Raw genomic sequence first — 23,842 nt, forward strand, 5'->3', positions numbered from 1 at the left:
TGCTCCCATTGAACATAAGTAAGCAAAAACAATTTGATGTGAGATATACAAGGTGGTAGAAATGTCTCAGGCACTATGAAAATCCCTTCATCTAAAGAGGTCACCACTAGGTGTCTATTTTGCCAAAGTCATCCAAGGCTTGCACCTAGGCCCATTTGCATACACAAATTCTAGCAAACACATGTGAACACAAGCATGAATGTGTCATTGAAGACACCTAATTCTTGGCGAGGGCAATAGCAAAGCCCCGCTTTCACTTACTCAACAAGCCACCATTAACATTAGTTTTTACGTTTTTTCCATCCCACTTGCCCAAATATATAAACGACACAATGTGATAGACACCTTAACTTCTAATTAGCAATGATAAGCTTATCCTCAAAATGTCACCAACATTGACTTTTTTTTTTGGCCCACTGTACCAAAAATCGATAGTAGCTACATCCATGGAGAACCACGTGTACAAATGAGCCGGTTACCTTTTGTGTAAAAATGGCTCCCAATGAGCGAGCATGTCAATATTGGAGGGACTAGAACCCGGGTGTGGAGGATAATAGCGACTCCTCCCTACCACCCAAGTTACGCCCACTTGACACAAATAAAAAACATTGACTATTTAAATACCATCAAATGTAAAATAATCCAAATGCTCGACAACCTACCCCACAAGTAGAAGTAATCCAAATGCTCAACAACCTACCCCACAAGTAAAGACAACAAATTGCTTCACATAAGGGGGTTATAGTGTTGATTTCCTTAGAATTCCTTCTATACCATCATTGGAAGAAATTATGCAATGCTACAACAATTTAATAGGATGAAAGAAATATTACGTAAAGAAATTAAGCATTGGCATGAAAGGCTTTGCCAAACACCTAAAAAAAGGGAATCCATATATCACTATTTAATGAAAAGGAATATTCATGAAAGTTCAAATTGACGTGATAATTCTCTCAAAACTTGGACCCGTACCTGAAACATAAACATTAATGGTCGAGAGAAAATAGCTATAAGTAGGAAGAGAGAAAATGTCAGCGAAACTACTTCTGCTTCCTACTGAACTATGTGGCAAGAAAATTCTTGTATAAACAACCAAAATAAACCTCTCAGCATCCTTGAGCCTAAAGAAAACCAAAAATAAAACAAATTTAAAGGATATTGTTTAAATTATATGACAAGAAAAATCTGTGATAATAGCCAATATAAACCTCTCAATGTGCTCGAACCTAAAGAAAAAAAAAAATATATATATATATATATATATATAAACAAATTTAAAGGATATTTGATCTCACACAACAATCTAAAAAATCACTTTAAATTAGATACATTGGAACGTCACTAGAAGGTAGTCCAGAAAGCATTCCACATAGATGCCCTTGATTAAGGACACTGCAGAATATTCGACGGTATTGATTAAAAAAATAAAAAGATACATTGCAATGGCATTAAAAGGTATTCCAGAAAAGCATTCCACATAGATACCCTTGATTAAGGACACCGTGCAAAATATTGCACGGTATTGATAAAAAAATAAAATTAAAAAACAATAGCACCAAGAGGAAACTAAAGGGAGGTGAGCAATGAAGGGGTTAGAATCAGTGGACAAAGTTAGAACCAATTCTAAATTTCAGATTTCACATATAGAAGGACTAGAAATAATATAGAAGCCGACGCCACAAAAAGACTCCCCCAGAAAAGGAGGAAGACCAAGACGGTGTTTTATAATGCCAAGCAATTAGTAGACTTGAAATGATGATACGTGAAAATGACATGCACCTAGCAACAGCCAAGCACACTATGAGGGCTCCAACACCCATCCCCCTCCAAAAAAAAGTGCATGAAGCAAAAATCTCTCAAATAAAAATTCAATCTTTGCTTTTTCAATGTTAACATTTTGCCAAGCAAGGAGTAGACTTTAAATGATGATACGTAAAAATGATATGCATCTAGCAAAGCCAAGCACACAACGCAGACTAGGAGGGCTCTAAAAAACAATGCATGAAGCAAAAATATCTCAAATACTAACTCAATCTTTGGTTTTCCAACGTTAACATTTTGCTGCATTTAAGTTTTCTTAGAGAATTTCTAATCATAATGTCTCTACGATCTCGCAATTCCATGTCAGTACAATATACTTGGTTGTATTTACAGATAACTGATTTAAATCAACATCACTGTTTATGTGAATATAAAATGTATTTGCTGCAAAATCTGAAGGTGACAATCAAAGGGGCAGAGAATAAATATGGTTGGATATCGATTACAATTTATAGTAACTGTCGCTTCCTCTACTATCCAAAACCTTCAGGACCTTACGTTCAAAACAATTATTTACATCTTTGCCATCTTTCAACTGTTAATTCTAAGACAAGAGGGAATTCTGATACTATTCATTTAGTACTTTTCAAGGATTATTTTCTTCATCTATGGATAATTATTCATCTCCAAGAGCAAATTCAACAAAACGAGAAAGAGAATATCAACCACTGACATTTATTGTTTCTACAGAAAAGGTTGCATCATGCAACGTGCAACTCATGAACCTATGACGGTAATTGTCAAATATGTTGTGAATACCAATGTTGCTACTTTATGTCAAAGGATGCAAGGTAAGAGAGAAACTGTGCTTACTACAGGAACTGCAAACATGCATCTATAGATAGAAGCAAGGAAAGTTTATAAAATGTAAAGACATTTAAATGCAGTTGTAGAAAAATGCACTTGTTCCGTTTTCTTTATTATCATCATTTCAAATACATTATTAAAAATTGCACTTGCTCCATTTTTTATTATCATCATTTCAAATACATCATTATCTCATCCAGAGATATTATAACACGACTAGTGTTTGACCCCATGCAATGAATTCGGATTATGGTCCAGTATAATACGGTGATAAATGCTATGGAATCCAAATATTAAAAAGATGACGTTTTGTAGTGAGGATTGAAGGCCTGGTTCAGCAATAATAGGTAATGCATGTGGATCTCCTATTTTAATAAATAGGTCATATTGTACGTAACATGAGTTGAAAACTAAAAGGTCACGTTTACAAGAAGTCAAGCACCTTTCGATTTAAGAAGCCAATCAATAGAGAGGTCAGAATTTTAATTGTTTTGTTCAAAAAAATAATAAGAGTTTCTTAACTTGGAAATCTTCCATATACAGGAAAGATATTTTTAGAATAAAATCATCAATATTGCCGAAGGGAAAATACTTTCCACCTGTTTGATTATAAGATATTAATTGTTGGGTTCTGCACATATTCACAATTATACCACCCTGCTACACAACCCATATCTTAAACCCTCGGCCATTGTGGACTGACCACCTGCACAATAAGTAAATAGATGAATCTTAAAAAAAAATTGTTTGACTTGGAGGCTGAATCCAGAAGAAACAAAATACAATCTTTGGTTTTTTTACCGACATTCTAACAAACACTCCTATAATATAGTGTATTTACAATAGTGGGAAGCAAATGAAACAACATCGCACATTAGTCATAAGCACACATTCACAATTATACCACCATGCTACCCAAGCCATAATTTTAAACCCCTGGCCAATGTGGACTGACCACCTGCACAATAAATAAATAACTGAGTCTTAAGGAAAAAATTATTGATTTCAAGGAGGCTGAAGCCAGACATAAGTACAAGCAAAATATATTCTTGGGTTGTTTTACCAACATATTCTAACAAACACTTCTATAATAGTAGTGTGTTTACAATATCACGCAGCAAATGAAACTAGATCAGACATACTAGTCATAATAGTATAATTTATGAAACTATCAAAATGAGACAAAATGCTAAGCACTTTCTATCCATCATTTACCACGTACTGCACTAGATATTTATAGACATTATTTTCTAGTGTATCAATCTTCAAAATAAAAGCTGAAAATCAAACATAAAATGTGGAATGTAAGCACTGGACAAACAGGATAAAATTCGTTTTCATAGATAACAAAATTAATTTCAAAGAAAATATCAGAAGGAGATATGAAAAGATAAGAGTTTACAAGAAACATAGAGAACTAAGGAAAAATTAATCACAGATAAAATTCAACAGAACTTCGGTCCTTCACAATTTACTAGTATGCTAATAAAAATTTCAATTAGAGTACTTTGGTCAACCCTAACCAAACTAGATTTTTTTCATGCAAACACATGGGCATATATATATGCAGCCTCCACATCTTTTCACCTTTTATGAGTTCACCCACCCTTAGAACGTCGATGCAAACATTTGCCCTGAATATTTCGCCCTTCGAACAAACCCATTGAAGCATGCATTCAAACTGCTCACAACAAATCAAGAAAATATAGAGCCACTGCCTCATCTATTTAGAGTGTAGGGTATTTTGGGCGATGAAATAATCGAAATAAAACTTAAACCTGAAAAGCCACAACCAAAGACATGACACCCGGCTGTTTGATGCATAATGGAATCTTCTAAGATGCCAAGTTTGCTTTGCAGAGGATGCAGGATAAGGCTGAACATTCAATTGGCTTCATAAATTTAGCAAAGTAGACAAAGTGATATGACTGACTTGTATATACTCTAACACCTTGCATTTTTTGTTCAAAATTCATATATCTGATTCTGATTATACAAAGGTAAAACTAGTTTCAACTACCTTTAAATTCCATCAATTCATATCAGCTAGCATGCAAAGAAGCCACCAAGTACTTAATTTCAGTTGACACAATTTACAAGAAACAAAAGAATTAGCAAACCTCCAACGTTGCAAAGACCAATCTCATCCAACCAGCAACTACTGCTGGCTCTTCTGCCACTCCTGTTACTGCCATTTGCTCCAACTGCAATGTCTTTACAGGGAGCCTGCAGAAAAATCCAGGTGACGGGTTGAGTTTTCTCTATTGAGAAGTTTGAATGAAAATTCATGTCATTAAATATAAGATAAATAGGCAATCAATGGAAGCTGCTACACTCATATGCAATTTATGCCATATGCCAAATCCCAATTTTATTGTGTTTTGCCTTGACTATGTTTTGATTATGTGGATACCTCTATTTTCTCTTCTTTGCTGGTTGACATGTTTAGTTTATGATAAAGAAAGCATGGAAGTTTGAGAGCATCCTCTGGGTCGTTGTACTGTGCTTCATCTCAACTCCACAACATGAATGGCTAATGGGTGCTCTTCCTTATTATCATTTATAATTTTCATAAAGATTAATCATTAAACCATATGCCAAAGAATAGCATATTGTTTTAGACCAAAGATGAAGCAATATAATCAAAATAAATTGGAAATTTTGTTCATGTAGGATGATTTATGAAAGTGATCCCAGTATATGCAACTCATTTGTGCAAACAGACTCAAGGACCTGGCATAGTTATTAAGTTCTGATTTGTTGTTATATTATAAAATAATTTTGTGTGAAAAACTCATGAATTATACTGCAGAATCATGTCTCATCACTTTTTGTAAATATGTCCCTTAGGCAACTTCTTTATGGGATCTAGGGAAACCTGAATTCTAATGGATGAGTACATCGTGGTTAGGTGGTGTTATCACTCAGGTTATCCCTAGAGGAAAAGTCCTAACCTCACCCAGGGGAGAAAGCCTAAGGAAACAATAGGCAAGTGACCCACTGTCACCTCATTAGCTTTTCCTCACACTTGAGGCTAAGGGAAAGAACTACCCTAGCCTAGTGGGAATTCCTGAACTAATCTTAAGCCTTGATATAGGAAAGTGGCCTAGGATTAGTGTGGTTGATTCAACTAACTCACTTAGAAGGTGGTGGTCTTAAGTCTTATTGACATGGAAACTCCTCAAACCAAGTGATGACTCGATTGAAAATTTCAAAACGGATTCTATTACATACAATGGTGATCAAGAGGATGCTTGAATTGAAAAATAATTTCGAAATTCTCATGATAACCAAGAAATTATATAGTCCATGTACACAGTATGAAAAATTTGATCAATTAGGGTGCTTGTAAATGTTCTATTGCAGCAAGGGAAAATCAAATCTTGAACATATGCCATTACATAGATGATAATTCAGCATAACACCATAAAACTGTGATACAATAAATAATTTAGCAAGAACTATTTCACAAATTTAAATCTGTTGTTAATATCCGATAAACAATGCACCATGGACAATATCAAAATCAAGACATTCAAAGAAAATTATGTTCATTCAATGATCCCACTTGTGAATTTTATGGTGCTGATTTTCTCAAAGAAATAGTTGCTGTAGATGTTGTTAAAGTTCAATGCACCATTAGAATGAAAAATCTGCCTTGATTATTACATCACGTCAAGCCTTGTATTACGATTGGTGCTAAAGTAAGAAATAGTGCCAAAGAGTTGGTGCATGTCCATTCTATTAATTCATTAAATATAGAGGATAACTAATTATGCTCAGATTAATTTAAGCACGGAATCAATACCAACACCATTATAAATGTAGAGCTTAAACAGATTTAAATAACCCAGATTTCAATTTGTTACACGTGTCATGAACCAAACCAACATTTGAGTCATTTAAAATATCTTGAAGGTACAATGAAATCAGAGAGGTTAGCATCCACGTGTTGTCATTATTTAGAAAATAAAGAGAAAATGATCAGTGCCTTGATAAAATAAAATCGCTTCCTCAAAAGAAATAGTTTCAGATTCAGAAATCTCCCATGACATAATCAATAAAATCCAAATTTGCATTGATTTCCTTCATAACCCAAGTTAATATTAATATTTAAAAATTTAAACCCTAACTTGGAATAAGCAAGTCAAAGTAAAGATAGAGAATTTAAAAAAAAAAGAAGCAAAAACAAAATGGAAACCTTGACTTGCTATAGAATTGAGTGCAAGGGAAGAACTAAATTTGTTTAGAGAAAATTGAAAGTACCTCCACTATTGGGCATTTGAGTCCCCCTTCTTCATTTGAATTGTTTCCCACAGAGAGTGTGATGAAGTCTTTGTTGGAGAATCTACTAGAGCAGTTATTAAAACAAATTCTCCTCATCCTTGATAAAAGCTTGTGAACTTATGTTATCTTCTTTGTGCTATTTTGTTAGATTCTTTTCATCAAACAATTATCAAGAACATAAACCATGAAGATCATAAAAGACAGTGGACACAAAATATAGGCTCCAAGCCAGGGAAAAACCCATCTAAGGGGAAAACATAGAAAGAATCTCTTCTCTTCTTATTGAATCAGTTCAAATGAGAAATCCAAGACCCCAAGACCAAAGTCAAAACTTTATAGTAGATAGATCATATGCTTTGATTGTTGTCGTCTTCTGTTTCTGTTGGTAGGCACCAATTGAGCAAATTCAGTTCGAGCAGGAGTGACGGGATCAATTCAAAGGAGATCAAAGGAAGCGAAAGATCACAAGTAGGTTCCTTCATTTCATCTATCTATTGTAGGAAAAGGTTAAACCACTTTCCTTCTGTTGTTCCAAGTGTAACTACCCACTTAGGGAAGATGTACTTGTCCGTAGGTATAAATTCCGTATAACAATGCTAGTCGTGATGTTGATTAAGCTGTGATTGGTTTTCATTGTTGAAGCTCATGTATGAAGTCTTAGTGAGGAGTCTAACATATGAATTCTGAAAGTTGTTAGATTCATTGATTTGATTTGTTTCTAGGGTTTTCTATATAAAGAAACTTGTCATTGAAAGAATATTGAAACCCTAGATATAATGAGTTTGATATCTTGATGAACCTGGGCAATAAGTTGAAGTATAGTCTCTTGTTGATTATGTTTGTAAAGTCTAATGCTTCCACTATTATAAGTTTTTGATATGGCTAACTTCATGCTTCTATAATTTTGGTTGTACTTGCTATCTAAGTTGTGCAGGTACATCATCTTCAAGTTGGTGAAGATGATCGTAAAGTAAAGCATGATATATGAATAACTCTGATAAGAAGGATGGAAGCCATGAAAGATTCTCCGATGTCGTAAAGAAGAAGTAGAACTCCCTAAGTTAAGAGGGAGCCTAGATGAAATCTCCCTAGAATAAGAGGATGGTTGAGAATATTCCTTGTATAGATTAGATCCTCTCTGATTAAGGAGTGACATATATAATTCTCTACTTCATGTGTCATGCACTAGACCAGGACTAACAAATGTAAGTTTTAGTGAAGGCCACAAGTAAGAGAAGGAAATTGGAGAATACATTTTGAGGAACTGCTAAAAGAAGGAAAGCAAAATCCAATTGAAGAATATGTTGTTGCGTATGGAGTAGGAAAAGGAGAGTGTATCATTGAGGAATCTTCTGTCAAAGTTTCAGTCGATAGTCCTACTTGTGAAAATTTGGATGCCCAAATTTCTACTATAGCAACTGATTAGGTTTCTTCTATTTGTTAATTACTAAACAAAATTATTTACTGTTTCCTACAATAAACACCGAAACTAATACACTGCAGTCTTCACCATTTAAATAAAATGCGGAAACAAGAAACTTTGCAAGAAAGAAATACACAACACGTCTACACAGTTATTTTTGGACAAACGTCCCTGGAAAAACCGATGCAGCAGTTGAGGGTTTTATTATTATGCAGTAGTTTTTCTGAATACAATCTCTGGATGCCTTCATGGCTATCCAGTACAGATAATAATATTGACATAGAGATCAGTGAGATTACCTCACACTATCATTGGAAATCCTGGCTGATCCAACCACTGAATGGATAGCCCTTGGCTGCCTCTGCGCAGTCTCCACGCAATCACTGCGTAGGCCCTGTGTCACAGCCATTGGGGTTTGCGTCACTACTCCCAGTTGATCGATTTGCCTCTAGGATTTCGACTTCTGCCCTCCCAGTCTCACACCCCAACTTCCGGCTCCATAAATCAATCTCTCCAGCAAATTTACGGATTCCCTCTGGGCTTCTGCGTTGCCTCTACGTGGCCCTGCGTCAACCTCTCTGGCTTTACCTCTGTTGGATCTCTCTTTGCCTTCTCTACTGAGTATTCTCGGATCAGGAGAAATCTCCAACCAGAACTATCCCTGCCCCTCACTCTAAAAGATCACTTTGAATTCCTCTCCGGCAACTGCTCTGCTTCAGAAGCTCCATAAACCTTATCTCATATTCTTCCATTGTTTTGTCACCTTGGACTAGCGTATGAAAGGCCCCAGTTTGCTGCTCTTGAAAATATGGAGGTATGTACTTGGCGCAGAATCTTTCCTCGAACAACTCCCAAGGAACATTATCCATTGTAAGGTGTAGTTGTTTTTCCAAATTCCCCCACCAAATCAAGGGCTGTCCTTTAACTGAATACAACAATTTTCGTTTTGGAAGTAGAAGAGTACTCTCTTAGCACAAAACATTTGTTCATTCCTTCTAACCATGGTTTAGTACGTTCTCCAGCTCGTCCTCCTGAAAATTATGGGAGTTTAATTTTTTGCTGCTCCCTAGAAATATCTTCCTTTGATTGTCTATACTCAAAACCTTTAGGTTCGTTGGATTTATTTCTTCAAGTTGAGGTTGCTCTTCTTTATGCTTATCTATTAGTGGCCCTTTTAATGTTTCCAATATGGCTTCCAATGAGTGCATTATAACAGTTAACTCCGGTGCTAAAGCGATTGTCGTTGATGATGGTGGTGATGGCGATGGTGATGACGACGGTGGTGGTGTCAGTGATGGTGATGCCACCCAATCACGTCGTCATCATTGGTATGTCCTTACCATCGTAACTTTTCCTGGATACAATAAAATTATTAAAATCTGAGGTACGATTTAGCTTTAATAAATATAATTTTCATAAATTCAAGCTCTCATATGGGTATAGTGTTTTTGCTATTCTTACCTACTAGGTAGGTCTTACTGGTACTGAGGTCAAGGAGGCTGGTATTGTTACCTCCTTGTCCTAATGCATGGTGTTCTATCCAGATGCATAATAGTTCTTAGTAAAATGCATGGGTTTTAACTTTTCATAGACCATAGTATTACTTCATAATTTGCCTAACATTTTCTAATCTTCATTATGGTTGTGAAGGGGTTATTGACCTTTTATAATTTTATTTTGCCCAAAGGTCTAATTACCAAAAGTCATTAGTGCCTTTTGAAAATTGATGAAAGTAGGGTGTAAAAGTGAATATATATATATATATATATATAAGCTAGGATATGTATAATTATGTTATAACATATTATTAGAAAACTATATAAAAACTAATGAATTGAACAAGAATAATTCTTCATTCAAATCAATTATTCTCATGGTATGTTGAACATAATGATATAGTATATACAAATACCTTTAAAACTAATAAATTGACAAATAGCACCTCTATATTACAACTATACTTTTGATGTTAACAATTGTCTTACGTTTTAAAATTATAATTACTAAAATACCTTCACACAAATGCTTTAATAGTAAAGTAAATAGTTGAAATAATGTCCTAGATAATTTTACTAAAAGGAATTTATGTCCCTTCATAGAAAACATCATAAATGAAAGAACTCTAATTTTAATATTATCTTTCTCTTTTAAGGTCTGAATAAATTAACTTTAAATGTTAATACAATAAATTTCTACTTTAAAATACATTTACCATAGATTAAGGTAGCCGCATAATATATAAGTTTATTATTAAATACAATTTATATTTCTTTAATAAATTTATTAGTGGGGAATAACCATTTGATACACGGAAGAGGGCGTCAGCCCAATATGGTTCCACGATGCACCACCTAACGCTGGGCTCGGCCCACTTCCGTGTTCCCCGCACTGCCACACTACCTCCACCAAGCCATCGCACGTTGTTCGTTCCTTCGCAACCTTGCTACACCTCTACTATGACCATGCAACAGTGCCACCATGGTCGTTGTGGCTCCAACCCTCTCATGGTTGCCACACTTTATAAAACATATATATAAAACATCTTGGATATACAAAATTCAATGCAGCAAATATTTGACCTGTTGGAAATACTGGGAGGGGGAGGGTGAATCAATATTCCATTTCAATTGTTACTTTTACCAGTTAGATCACTTATAATTAGAACACAAAATGAACAATAAGAATAAATACTTTTATTAATCTCGATAAATCAAGTACAATGTTTGTGTAGGGCTCCAACCCTAGATTAAGACACCAATCTTCAATCACCCGGCTCCAACCTGTATTTACCAAGAACCAACTTGTCTTTTGTGAGGCTCCGATTTCTAGGGCACCGACCCTATCTTCTCAAGGCACCAACCTTGCATTTAGAGGCTCCAACCTCCAGGGCACCAACTCTTCTCTCGTACAGGCTTCGACCTGGTTTCTTGAGGACACCAATTCTCTAGGGCTCCAACCCTATCCTCCAAGGCACCAACCTTATTTTTTTTAGGCTCCAACCCACTGCAATACTTCGTCAAGATATGTTTGGTAGTAACTCATGACTCCCAATGTCTTCTTCAAGGAGCCCTATCAATCTTTAGTTATCCCTTCACTTTAGTCTCCATGTCTTTTCATCAATGACAACCTTGTTCTTCACATGAAGGTGTCTTCATTGTTCTTCATGGTACCCAAAACAAGGATCTTCAAATTACCTCATGATGGCTAATGCATCATGGACTTCATGAAGCGAACAAAGTTCCTTCTAAAAATTAATTACTCCAGAAAACTTGGAATGCCAAGATATCCATTTAGGATATAAATATTATATTAAATAAAATGAATAAGAATGAATGAATGATAATTTACAACGAGAACGAGAGGCTTGCTTATATACCACGCAAGTGTCTCTTCATGAAGAGTCATGTCCTATTAGACATGCCTCTTCAACCTAATTACTATCTTAACTAATTATTATTTATGATTATTATCATTTATATTATTTTACATTATTTATATATATTTTATTCGTTACATTGCCTCCTTCTTCAAAGAGCTTTGTCCTCAAAGTTTGTCGATGAAAAAAGACTTGATCTCTTTTTCGGCTACAAACATCTTTCTCTCTCGGAATAGTCATCCTCGTCAATACAAGTTGATATGATCTTCTTAGTGAAAAACAAAATTGTCGCACTAAGAAGGGATCAGATCATCCGAGATTAATCTTCTGTATAGTATTTTGATCACTAGAATTTTGTAACGACTTGTTAGCATAAGACTGGATTGAGGGTACATCACTATTATATGGAACATCAGTTTGTTTTTTTTGGTCTGAATGGTTCCGATAAGTAGCTTGGTTGAGTTGTCTATTCTCATGATTTGGATGCCGATAAGGAACTTTACTTTCCCTTATTGGGCCTGTGCCAATTTTTAGATTTTCTTCTGGCGAAGATGTTGTTGAGTTGGTTGTGAAACATTCACTAGGGATGTTCATTGGCTGAACTGCAACATCTAAGTGTGTCGTTTCTTTAACTGACTTGTCTTCTTGAGTTGTCATATTCACTCGATCGGTATTTGTTGTTTTGTCATCAACTTGAATTCCTACATTTGATGCTTCTTTCTCGATAAGTTGTTGTACCTTGTTTTCTAATGACTTCTTATCCTTCTTAAGTTTCTTAATTTGCGACAGTAATTTTTTGCTATGGTTTTTAAATCAAGAAACTTCTTCATTTTTGTCAACATTGATTTTGTCAATTTCTATTTGCATATTTTGTAATACCTTTTTACTTTCTTGAGACATTACTTTTGAAATATCTGAGATATCTTTTGGTGTTACTGAATTAGGTTTTAGTGTAACATCTTGGAGCGTTATTTTCTTCTTCTTGTAAGAAAATGTTAAAAACTTCTTCTTTGTATTTAGAATAAAGGAACCTAGAGTTTCCATCCAAGGTAAACCCAAAACAATGTCACTATCGTTAAAACATAAGGTTTTCACGGTGAATTGTGAGGTAAAAGTATAATCTCCAGTATTTAGGTGTAGATTGCTTATGTCGTATTGTTTATCACATATCCCAGAACCATTTTTTTCAATCATATTTGATTCAGGAATCACCAATTGGTTAGCACATTTATGACTAACATAATTATTTTCTTCAGTAGGACTGATAGAGATTATGATGTCTCTTCCTGTGAGTGATCCTTTGATTTTAAATAGTGTGTAAACAAATGTACTATAGGTTTCAGGAAACCTTTTATTACTAGTCTCCATTTTTTCCTTAATGTTTTTACGTAAACAATATGTCAACTGGAGCTATTTTTATTATAAAATATCACTTATTTCTTCTATATATATTTTTCAAATATTCTCCTTTAATGTAGATTGTTAAAACTTGAATACCCTTTTATTAAAAAAAATACTCCTTTATATTGTTGCCCTCTATATATGTATGTATTTCTTTATATTAAGACCCCTTTCAAAATAACTTTATTATCTTATAATAATAATAGTTTCACTTCTTCTTTTTTTATAATAAACGGTCCCCTTTTTTATATACTTAATTAGTCCCTTGATAACTTTTTAATGTCACCCCACTTAATAAATATAAAGGTCACGTCTTTTCATATGACACGGTCACGATGTTAAAATACCATGGGCTATTACCATGGGTTGTTTTTAAAAACCTCCGTTAAAATGTTCTCCACGCAAAAAGTAAAACATATTCCTTTTGTTTTTTTGTTTTTTTTTTAACTTTTAAGTTTTTAAAATACCATGGGCAACTACCACAGGTTCTTTTTAAAACCATCATTAAAATGTTCTCCACGTAAAAAGTAAAACGTATTCCTTTTGTTTTTTGTTTATGTTTTAAAATACCATGGGCAATTACCATGGGTTGTTTTTAAAACCACGGGCTTCTCCACGTAAAAAATTTTAAATATACTTTGGTATGAAATTTTGTATTCGTTTTGTTTTTTCTTTTACTCTTTTTTTTTCTTCTTCTTTTTTTTTTTTATTTACTTATATTTTATGGGGGGGTTAATTTTTTTTATGGCCAAAGGCCTAGAAAAACAGAGAAAAGGAGAAACTCCCAAATTCTGAACAAAATGCTTCAGTTGTACGGCAACAAGGTTGATGAATTTCGATAGCCAAGGACCTGGATCGGAGAACGAGCTTTGTGCACCGGTTAAACAACCTAGAGGACCGAACTGATTTGATACCAAATGAAGCGAACAAAGTTCCTTCTACAGATTAATTCTTCCAAAAGACTTGGAATACAAAGATATCCATGAGGATACAAATATTATATTAAATATATGAATAAGAATAAGAATAAGAATGATAATTTACAACGAGAACGAGAGGCTTGCTTATATACCACGCAAGTGTCTCTTCATGAAGAGTCATGTCCTATTAGCTATGAAACCGGATTCGTCCTAACCCCTGGACGAATCCCGAATCGGACGAATCGGACACGATTCTGTCCTGACACGTGTCATATTTCCATGACTCGTCGTGTCATATCCGGGTACGTTGTGTCATGAGCGTGTCAGAAAAATTTGGAACGTGTCACGATTTTTGGAACGATTTTTGGTTTCGGATTCGTTTTTAGGGGTTTAAGTTCGCTGTTTTCATTCGCATTTGACCGCATTTGCAATTTGGAGCGACCGAGCGAGTAACAGGCTGTATCTGGAGCGACTAACAACGATTTGGAGCGAGTAACAGCGGCGGACCAAGGTTAGTTTGCTGAAAACGTGGGTAGTTCTGAAAACTGGTTAGTTCCGGCATTCTAGAAATATACCTTGCCTCATGTTTATCTCGAACTCACAAGAAAGTGTTCATCAATCTCATGCCATTATATGTCGTGACTCGTGACTCGTTCCTAATATAGAAGCTGGCAGATGTAAGAGCCACCCATGGTTTAAAGAGATTGCATTGTGATTAGCCACCGGCCCACCCTAAAATGATATTCCCAGCAATATTATACAAGTAAAACTGTCTACTGTAGTTAGCTCTGGACATAGAATGTCATTACATTGAGGCTCTCGCTCTCATTACATAGTGGCTCGCACATCTGTGGTTTGATATATAAGACTCTTATATATGAGTCGGTCACAAATGATGGACTGCTCTGCCTGATTATCTTGATGTTTTCACACTCAATTTCTGCCAGAGACACTGAAGTATGAACCTTGAGAGGCCTTTTAGCCTTGCCTTCAATGAAAGAATTGTTTATTGATCAGTCTTGATGTCAGACCTTGTCTGGCTTGTCAAACAGTGTTGTAGGTTTACTTCAGGCGGCAATCAAGCCTGTAATAAGAAAGTGCTGAAGATGTTCTTGTGACAATGGTACCTGCAAGATAGAGAATATTGCACGAATCCCAATTCCCGAAAGAAAAATAAGTAAACCGGAACCCTTAAACAATACTTACCTTTACCTGCAACAAGGATTAATGCAAGAATACAACACTTCCCAAAGTGTTAATAATAGAACAGCAGACCTATCTACAATAAATACCATAAAAGGTTGCTAAACTAAAGTATGAAAATAAAACTTACCTTGATATATCTTAAAATGCTAAACTAATCTTCTATTTGCATGAATTGGTCAAGAGTCAAGACTCAAGACAATTACAATAATTAATAAAACAACCTTACCTTGACTTACCTTACCCAAATAAGCCACTCCCTGCTTCTGTATAGACCAACAAGACCACTGTTTCCAAATTGGAAGCTAATACTGATATACATCAATGACTCTGAGACTGGGAGTTGTGCAAAAGCTCTCTGGCAATGACTGTTTTGCTTTATCTTCTTCCTTTTCTTTCATATCAGTCACTGTCAGGCTTTAGCAAATGTTTGTTTCTTGAGCTGATCCCTTGTGGGTTTGCAGAAGCATTGAAGTTAGGTTCTCGTGCAAGTGGGTTCTAGACTTCTAGTGGTTGAGCCTCCAGGGTTTGATCTCCTAATGTTTCCTATTTCATCATTTTGCTACAGCTGTCCTATTAGTTTCATAACAGTGAGAAAATCAAACTTAAATCAACATAAAAACCCCTCACATCTGCAATGTGCATAAATCTAATATGACAGTGGCATAACCTTATTATAATTTTCACTGTTTGTTTCAAAGTGCTCCAGTACAGCTTAGAAAGTACTGAAAATTTTCTAATTATTTGGCACACTTGGCACAGGGAAATTTCATTAGTAACTCATCACTACCCTATTGCACATGAGTCAGACCTTGGCCTGTCCTGGCAGTGTAGAAGTTTTGCTGTTTTCATTTTAAAATTTTTACAGCAGTTTGACTGTTTGTTCATTTTTTTTACAGGTTGAGGTAACATGGCTCAATCAACGGCAGGGGCAGCAAGGAAGGGCAAGAATGTCATGGGTAGAGATGCTCTTCCTCCCCCAATATCATCAGAGTCTGCTGCAAGTAATCTTGAGGGAAGAGGAGTTAAAGACAATGAAAAATATCCATTGTGGAAATATGTCGCAAGAGAGGATGGGTCAAACAGCAAGGGAAAGGGAGGAGGCAATGTGCAATGGAAATGCAGCTTTTGTAACATTTCTTTCACAAGCACATATCACCGTGTGAGAGCACATTTGTTGGCTATACCTGGTAAGGGGATTGGAGCTTGTAAAGATATTCCTAAACCAAAGAGAAAAGAATTGGTAAAGGAGGCCCATGTTGGTATGGAACATGTGGCACTGGCTTCAAAATCAAAAGCACCCAAGGGCAAGAATGAAGACCCCCTTCCATTTTTGAGGAAAGCCACCTCCAAATTTCCATTTGAGAGTTCTACTTCTACTGGGGGACAAGCATTAAAAAGAAGATCACTTGGTCCAATGGACAGGATTTTCCAAAAAGAGAGACGGGACGAGCTTGATCTCACCATTGCCTTCTTTTTCTATCAAAACTTCATATCATTTAATGTTGCACGTTCACCTTTATTTGTTGAGATGTGCCGAGCTCTAACTCAAGGGGCTCCAGCAGGGTATGTGCCTCCTGGGTCAGAGAAGTTGAGAACCACATTGTTGACGAAGGCAAAAAAAGAGGTGCAAAAAATGCTCGAGCCTATTAAGGCATCATGGCCAACATCTGGGGTTAGCATTGTTTCTGATGGATGGACAGATCCAGCACGACACCCAATCATCAACTTCATGGTGTCTTCCTTGAATGGTCCAGTTTTCCTGAAAGCAGTGGATACACTTGGCGAATACAAGGATGCACAATTTATGGGTGAGTTATTTATTAGGGTTATTGAAGAGGTAGGTGTTGATTCTTGTGTGCAAATCATTACAGATAATGCACCTGTTTGCAAGGCGGCTGGCATGATTGTGGAAGCTAAATATCCACAAGTGTTTTGGACACCTTGCATTGTCCATTCATTGAACTTAGCACTGAAATCCATTGCTTCTGATGTGCTTTGGATTGGAAGCATTATTGAGGATGCAAGACATATCCGTAACTTTGTGCAAAATCATACAAATGCCCTCACTATCTACAAGGAGTACAGCAATCTATCATTGTTGAAGATTGCTGATACACGGTTTGCATCTTCATTCATGATGTTGAAGAGGTTGAGGGAGGTCAAGACTGCTCTTGGGTCCATGGTTATTTCTGAGTTTTGGTCTTTTTGGAGAAAGACAGATCAGGCAGCCTCTAAAAGAGTGAAGGACACGGTACTAGATGATGCTTGGTGGGAGAGGGTAGATCTAATTATTCAGATCATGGACCCTATCATCTCTTTGCTTCGAGTTGCAGATACAGACAAACCCATCCTAGGAGAGGTTTATGAGGGATGGGATTCCATGATTGAGTCTGTGAGGAGCATTATTCTACAGAGTGAGTGCCCCCCGTATGAGACATCACCAGAGGCCTACTGCGATACCATACATGATATTCTTGTCCGCAGATGGGACAAGAATTGTACACCTTTACATTGTTTGGCTCACTCATTGAACCCCAAATACTACAGCCATGAGTGGCTGAATGGTGGACCTTCCCGCAGATTCCCTCCTCACATGGATGGTGAAATCTCACAGGGGAGGAAAGAGGCGCTTCAGCGGATTTATCAGGATAGTGCATTGCTTGCTAAGGTGGAGGATTCCTTTGCAGAGTTTTCCACTGGCACTGGTCGGTTTGCAGGTTATGATGTGATTAGAGACAGGGGGCTTAAGAAGCCCTACTCTTGGTGGGCATATCATGGGGCAACAAGCCGTCCTCTTCAGCAGTTAGCCATGAGGCTCCTCTCTCAGGTGACTTCATCCTCTTGTTGCGAGAGGAATTGGAGCACATATGGGAATTTGCATACTGTGAAGAAGAACAGGCTTGAGCAGTCCAGGGCAGAGACAATGGTGTATGTGCACACCAACCTTCGTCTTATTTACAGGCAGAGGGAAGAGTGGTTGAGGGGAAAGACAAAGATGTGGGATGTCTTTCCTGAAGATATGGGTCTGGACACCACTGTTGAGTTGGCATTGGCCAACATGGATCTCGGTGATCCAGTGCTAGACCCTATTAGTTTTGATGACTTAGAGGGGTCAACCTCCATACCAGCAGATGCAGAGGCGACTATGGATACAGGGGAGGAGGAGGATGCAGAGGAGAGCAGTGGGGACCATGATGATGAGGACAGTGATGCTGATTCTGATGCTGATTGATGCCTTGAGGCTTGTATACCTATAGTTGTTTTATATTTTCTATTTCTATTTGCCATTGGCATTGCACCAACACTACCTATGTAACAGATTTTGATTTGATGACTTAATGAGAAAACTACAGTTGTCAGTGTGTTTATCTTACTATCTTGTAGTTGTAAGTTGTCTTTCAGTTATGAATTATGAATCATGATTTAAATTTTTAATAGATTTATCATTTATCATTTATGTGACCAGTACCACTGACATTTATTTGAATTTTGTATGTACTATGCATGCTAATAGCTATAGATGAAGATCTATGTTTGAAATCAATAAATTTGTATCATTAATTAAAATTTGTGTAAGAAATATGCTAATAACTAATTTTTAAGATATATCATCATATATATATATATATTTTAAATATATATATATATATATATATTTTTTTAATAAAATAATATATAACGTGTCCTAACGTGTCTTGTTCCGGGGGTCAGCGTGTCCCGAATCCGACACCACGAATCCTGAATCCTACGTGTCCCGAATCCCCGTGTCAGGTGACTTAGCCTATTAGACATGCCTCTTCAACCTAATTACTAGCTTAACTAATTATTATTTATGATTATCATCATTTATATTATTTTACATTATTTATATATATTTTATTCGTTACACTTCAACATTATCTTCAAGACCTTCAAGGCGTCTTCAATAATGTCTCCAAGGTGATGTCTTCAATCTGGAACCTTCTTCAAGGTTACTCCACAAAGGCTTCAATCAAAGTCTCCAAGAGTGTCTTCAAGCTATCCTTTAAAACGTGTCTTCAAAAAACTCTCCACTGGCTCCTTAATAGATGCTCCAAAACCCTTCACTGATTTCAATGTATGTTGATACAAAAAAATGAGTGATATACTTACTTGTGTTCCTTCAATAAGATTCTTCACCGTACATATTTATTTAGCTTCAAACACTGTGCTTGACTGTCCAAAATAGGTCTCCACCATTAGTCTTCACTATAGGTATAGGAGTATTAATGTTGCAATCATAATTCAACTCTGAATCTGGAATAGTGTAAAACTGGCCTTGACCCTTCCTTGACTTTGTTGACTGTTCACTTTAGTTCTTTGAGGCTAATCCCATAGGAAGTCTACGCACAGAATCTTCGTGTCTCTGTCATGTCCCTTCTCGAATGTATTAGTCACGAGGTGCAGCTACACAGTTTTGGCATCAATTTTCACTTAGGTGTAGGACCCCACACGTAGAACTTAGGAACTATAGGCAATTTGACTTTATTTCTGGCAGCTAGTGGAATGTGGGGGCCACCCGCATGAATAATTTGAACTTGGCCAAGGCATGCGTCGGAGGGAATCGAATTAGTGGAAGGAGGGGCCCACAAGAGGCTAAGGGAACCCAAGGTGATAAAAGAGGAAGGAGCTCTCATTTTGCAACATCTTGATTATTTGACAAACAAACTTACCTTTGTAGTCTCTGCTACTTAGCGAGTCTACCGGTTGTTTAGCCACGAGTCATTTGCAGAGGAGATTCAAACTCTACTTCGGGGGACTATCCGTGCCCGCCTTAGGGAGGCTGTTCCACAGAGATTTCATGGGTTCTAGCATTGACATACATTTCATCCAGCCACGTAGAGGAGGAGACTGCATATTTTTTGGGTAGGCAAAAACATGCAGAAGAGGATTGAGCCCTCTGGGAGGTCCCTAACTTGCTAGGAGTTCCGGGAGCTAGAAAGGCTGTTGGTTGCACTGTTTTACAAGCCGGCCGATTCGAAACCGACTCAGCCGAGTCGAACCGAGCCATTAGCCTGAGGAGTGACCCGGCCACCCAACCGGTCCGGTTGACCAAGTCACACATGACTTGGCCGAGTCATCCAATGACTCGACGAGTCATATGTGACTCGGTCAACCCGGCCGGGTCCGTTATGACTTGGCCGAGTCACACTTGGGACGGTTGGGCAGCGTAAAAAGTTAAAAAAAAAATTGTTTTTTTGGTAATTTTTCAAATGTTTAATGCAGTTTATGGATTCCAAAGGGTAATAGTAATTTGTTAAATGCTTTTGGGGTCCATTTCCCCCTCCCAAACCCTATTTAAGACACCCAAATGCTCTCATTCACTCACAGCAGTCTTATGCATTTGAGTGAGAGTCTTCTTTGAGAATTAGTGAGCAGTTCTTGAGCTTGTTTTGGAGCAGCAGTGAGGAGTCTTGGAGGAGCATTGTAGCTGGAGTGAAGAGCTTCTTGGGCAGCCATTTGGAGCAGCATTGAGGAGCTGATTCTTGGAGCAAGCTTGAGGAGGCAGTTTGTGCCTGGAGGTATTTTTTTCCACCTCTATAAATCTGTTTTTGCTTAGTAAATTTTAGGTGCATATCAAGAAAGCTTAGAGAGTGTTTTTTGTCAAATAAATGAACATTGAATCAATTTCTTTTTTTTTTTCATTTTCAGATTGTTTTCCTAGTCAAAAAATGGCACCTAGAGCAAAAGATCCGGCTTGGGCATATGTTGAAATGGTTGATAGTCAAATGCATTGCAAATTTTGCCATAGGAAAATTAAGGAAGGTCCTGGGGGCATTAATAGGCTGAAACAACACTTGGCAGGGATTAGAGGCCAAATTACCCCATGTACCTCATCAGAAATTGGGGAGATTAGAAAGAATTTGTTGGCCAGCTTTGAGAAATTTAAAGAAGATAAGGCTAGGCAAAAAGAGATACAGGCTGAAATTGGGAGGAAGAGGGAGATACAAAAAATGATGGCTACCAACCCCCACTATGATTTTGAGGGTTCTTCCTCTATCCCTCAAACTGAGGCATCCAACCCTTTCCGTTATGTTCCTCCCTCTTTTGGTTTTGTTCAAGATAAGGGAAAGGGTAGAATGAATTTGAAAAAGGGTGATGTGACTATCAAAAGTTATTTCACTCCCTCCTCTCCATCAGATGCACATGGTCCTGAAGTTAGTAAAGGTCATATTCAGCCCACTTTAGATGACCATTGGAAGAAAGAATTGAGGGAGACTGCTTGTGACTACATAGCTAGATGGTGGTATGATGCTGATATCCTCTTTAATGCTGCTCGTTCACCATATTATGAGCCTATGTTTGATGCCATACATGCTGCTGGAAAAGGCTTCAAAGGCCCTACTATGCAAGAGCTAAGGGGGTTTCGTTTGCAGAAAGAAATTCAATCCATTAATGAGTATTTGCAAGAGTTCAGGGACTCGGGCAAGAACAGGGTGTACCATCATGTCAGATGGATGGACTGATCAAAGAAACTGTACCATCATAAACTTTCTTGTCTTCTGCCCACAGGGAACCATGTTTTTAAAATCAGTTGATGCATCTGATAAGGTAAAAGATGGCCACTTGTTGTTTCAGCTATTGGATCAGGTTGTTGAGGAGGTGGGGGTGGCTAATGTTGTTCAAATCATCACAGATAATGCCTCTAACTATGTTCTTGCTGGTAAACTGTTAGAGGAAAAACACAAGACCATCTTTTGGACCCCATGCGCTGCACATTGCATAGACCTCATGCTTGAGGATATTGGAAAATTAGATTGGGTCAGAAACACTGTAGATCATGCCAAAAGCATAACAAAATTTATCTACAATCATACACTGGTTTTGAGTCTCATGAGGAAACACACTGGAGGCAAGGATATTATTAGGCCTGCCATCACTAGATTTGCTACACATTTTTTGACATTGCAATCTATGCTTTCCCAACATAGAAACTTGCAAAAGATGTTTTCCAGTGATGAATGGAATCAAAGAAATTGGTATAACAAACCAGAAGGCAAAGAATTGAAAAGGAAAGTCCATGAAGAAACTTTTTGGAGAAAGGCAGCAGAGATTGTGAAGCTTGTTGAGCCACTAGTTAAGGTGTTGTGGTTGGTGGATGGGGAAAGGTTGGCTATGGGCTTCATTTATGAGGCTATGGATCAAGCAAAGGAGCAAATAAAGACAGCATACAAGGATAGAGTGGCAAAGTATGGGCCCATTTGGGCAATCATTGATGAAATATGGAACAATCAACTCCATCGCCCTATACATGCAGCTGGGTATTTTTTGAACCCACGGTATCATTATAAAGCTAAGGAGTTAGGAGCTTTGAGGGGGGAGGTCAGAGATGGACTGGTTGATTGCATTGAACGCATGATCCCATCGGAGTCTGATCAGCCGGAGATACATCAACAGGTCACATCCTTCAGCAATGCAACAGGTACCTTTGGGAAGAACCTAGCAAAGATTGCAAGAGAAGCAGATGAGCCAGGTAAACAAAAATTTCAATTTTCAATTTCTTAATGGTTTTACTTTTTTTATTAAAGTTTGTTAAATCATTTATAATTTGAAAGTTAGATATAATTTGTAATTTTGTTGAGCTTCAGCCTTCATCTAACTCATAATTCATTACACTCCTATGTTTTTTGCAGCACAATGGTGGGAGGCCTTTGGTGGGCAGTGCCCTAAATTGCAAAGGTTTGCAATTCGTATTTTGAGTCAAACTTGCAGTGCATCTGGGAGTGAGCGCAATTGGTCTGTCTTTGAGAGGATTCACACAAAGAAGAGAAACCGTTTGGATCAAAAATGGTTGAATGATCTAGTTTTTGTCCAATACAACCTTCGGCTCAGACGAAACCAATTGCTGAACAAAAGACCTGATTCAGATCCCATTGTGTTGGAAGACATTGATCCAACATCAGATTGGGTAGTGGAGAGTCGTCCACCAGTGTTTGATCCTGATGAGGATCTTGATGAACTTGAACATGTTGTTCAACTTCAGCCTGTTCAGTTGAATGCAGATCCCAATCCACCAGCCTCAGTCTCACAGCCAGCAAGGACTCCAGTTGTAGGTGCTTCCTCTGCTCAGCCACGACAGAAGCGCAGCCGCATATCTACTCTATCTCAGCTTGCATCTGCTGCACAGCCTGCTAGTGGTACTGGTACCACTTCTACAGTTGCAGTTGGAGACGATGATGATGATGATGAGGAGCCATGGGGCCCCTTGTCTGACTCTGATGATGATGATCCAGAGATTGGTCGAGATGATCTTGGCTCCTCTGGCAGTAGCTACTAGCCAGTAGTACTAGTATTGCAGTCTGGTCACCATCACAGTTTACTTTTGTTGTAGAGGCCATTTCTAGCCTCCTTGGTTATTTGTATTTTGTTTTGAGTCTTTGATCATGTATGACAGTTGACTATGTATTGCCATTGGGTACCATTTTGATATAGTGGATTGGTTCATGAGCCTACTTTGATCATATGTTGTCTTCCATCTATATTATAATGCTGTGTGTTTGGAAACATGAATGAAAATCTTTAAAATTATGTTTAAAATATTTAAAATTATGTTTTTTAATAAAAAAAATAAATATTTAATGT

General features: G+C 37.2%; 1 protein-coding gene across 2 annotated transcripts in view; it reads right to left on the reverse strand.

Annotated features, from left to right (window-relative positions):
• Window positions 1-2,761: 2,761 nt before the first annotated feature.
• LOC149251423 (uncharacterized) overlaps window positions 2,762-23,842 on the reverse strand; it is a 287,945-nt gene continuing 266,864 nt past the window's right edge. The window contains exons 7-9 of one of the 2 annotated variants that reach the window (XR_016266884.1): window positions 4,749-4,854; window positions 3,502-3,586; window positions 2,762-3,334 (exon numbers count right to left, since the gene is read on the reverse strand). Coding sequence is in view for 1 of the 2 variants with exons in the window: in XM_089459434.1 (XP_089315560.1) it covers window positions 3,305-3,334; window positions 4,749-4,854 (136 nt within the window). In the remaining variant the exon portion in view is untranslated. The remainder of the gene's footprint in view (window positions 3,335-3,501; window positions 3,587-4,748; window positions 4,855-23,842) is intronic. The other variant, XM_089459434.1, reaches the window with a different exon arrangement.

Source organism: Pinus tabuliformis, chromosome 7 (assembly GCF_031772625.1).
Source record: "Pinus tabuliformis cultivar Carrire ecotype Pingquan chromosome 7, CPIR1, whole genome shotgun sequence".
In the NCBI taxonomy this organism is placed as follows: Eukaryota; Viridiplantae; Streptophyta; class Pinopsida; order Pinales; family Pinaceae; genus Pinus; species Pinus tabuliformis.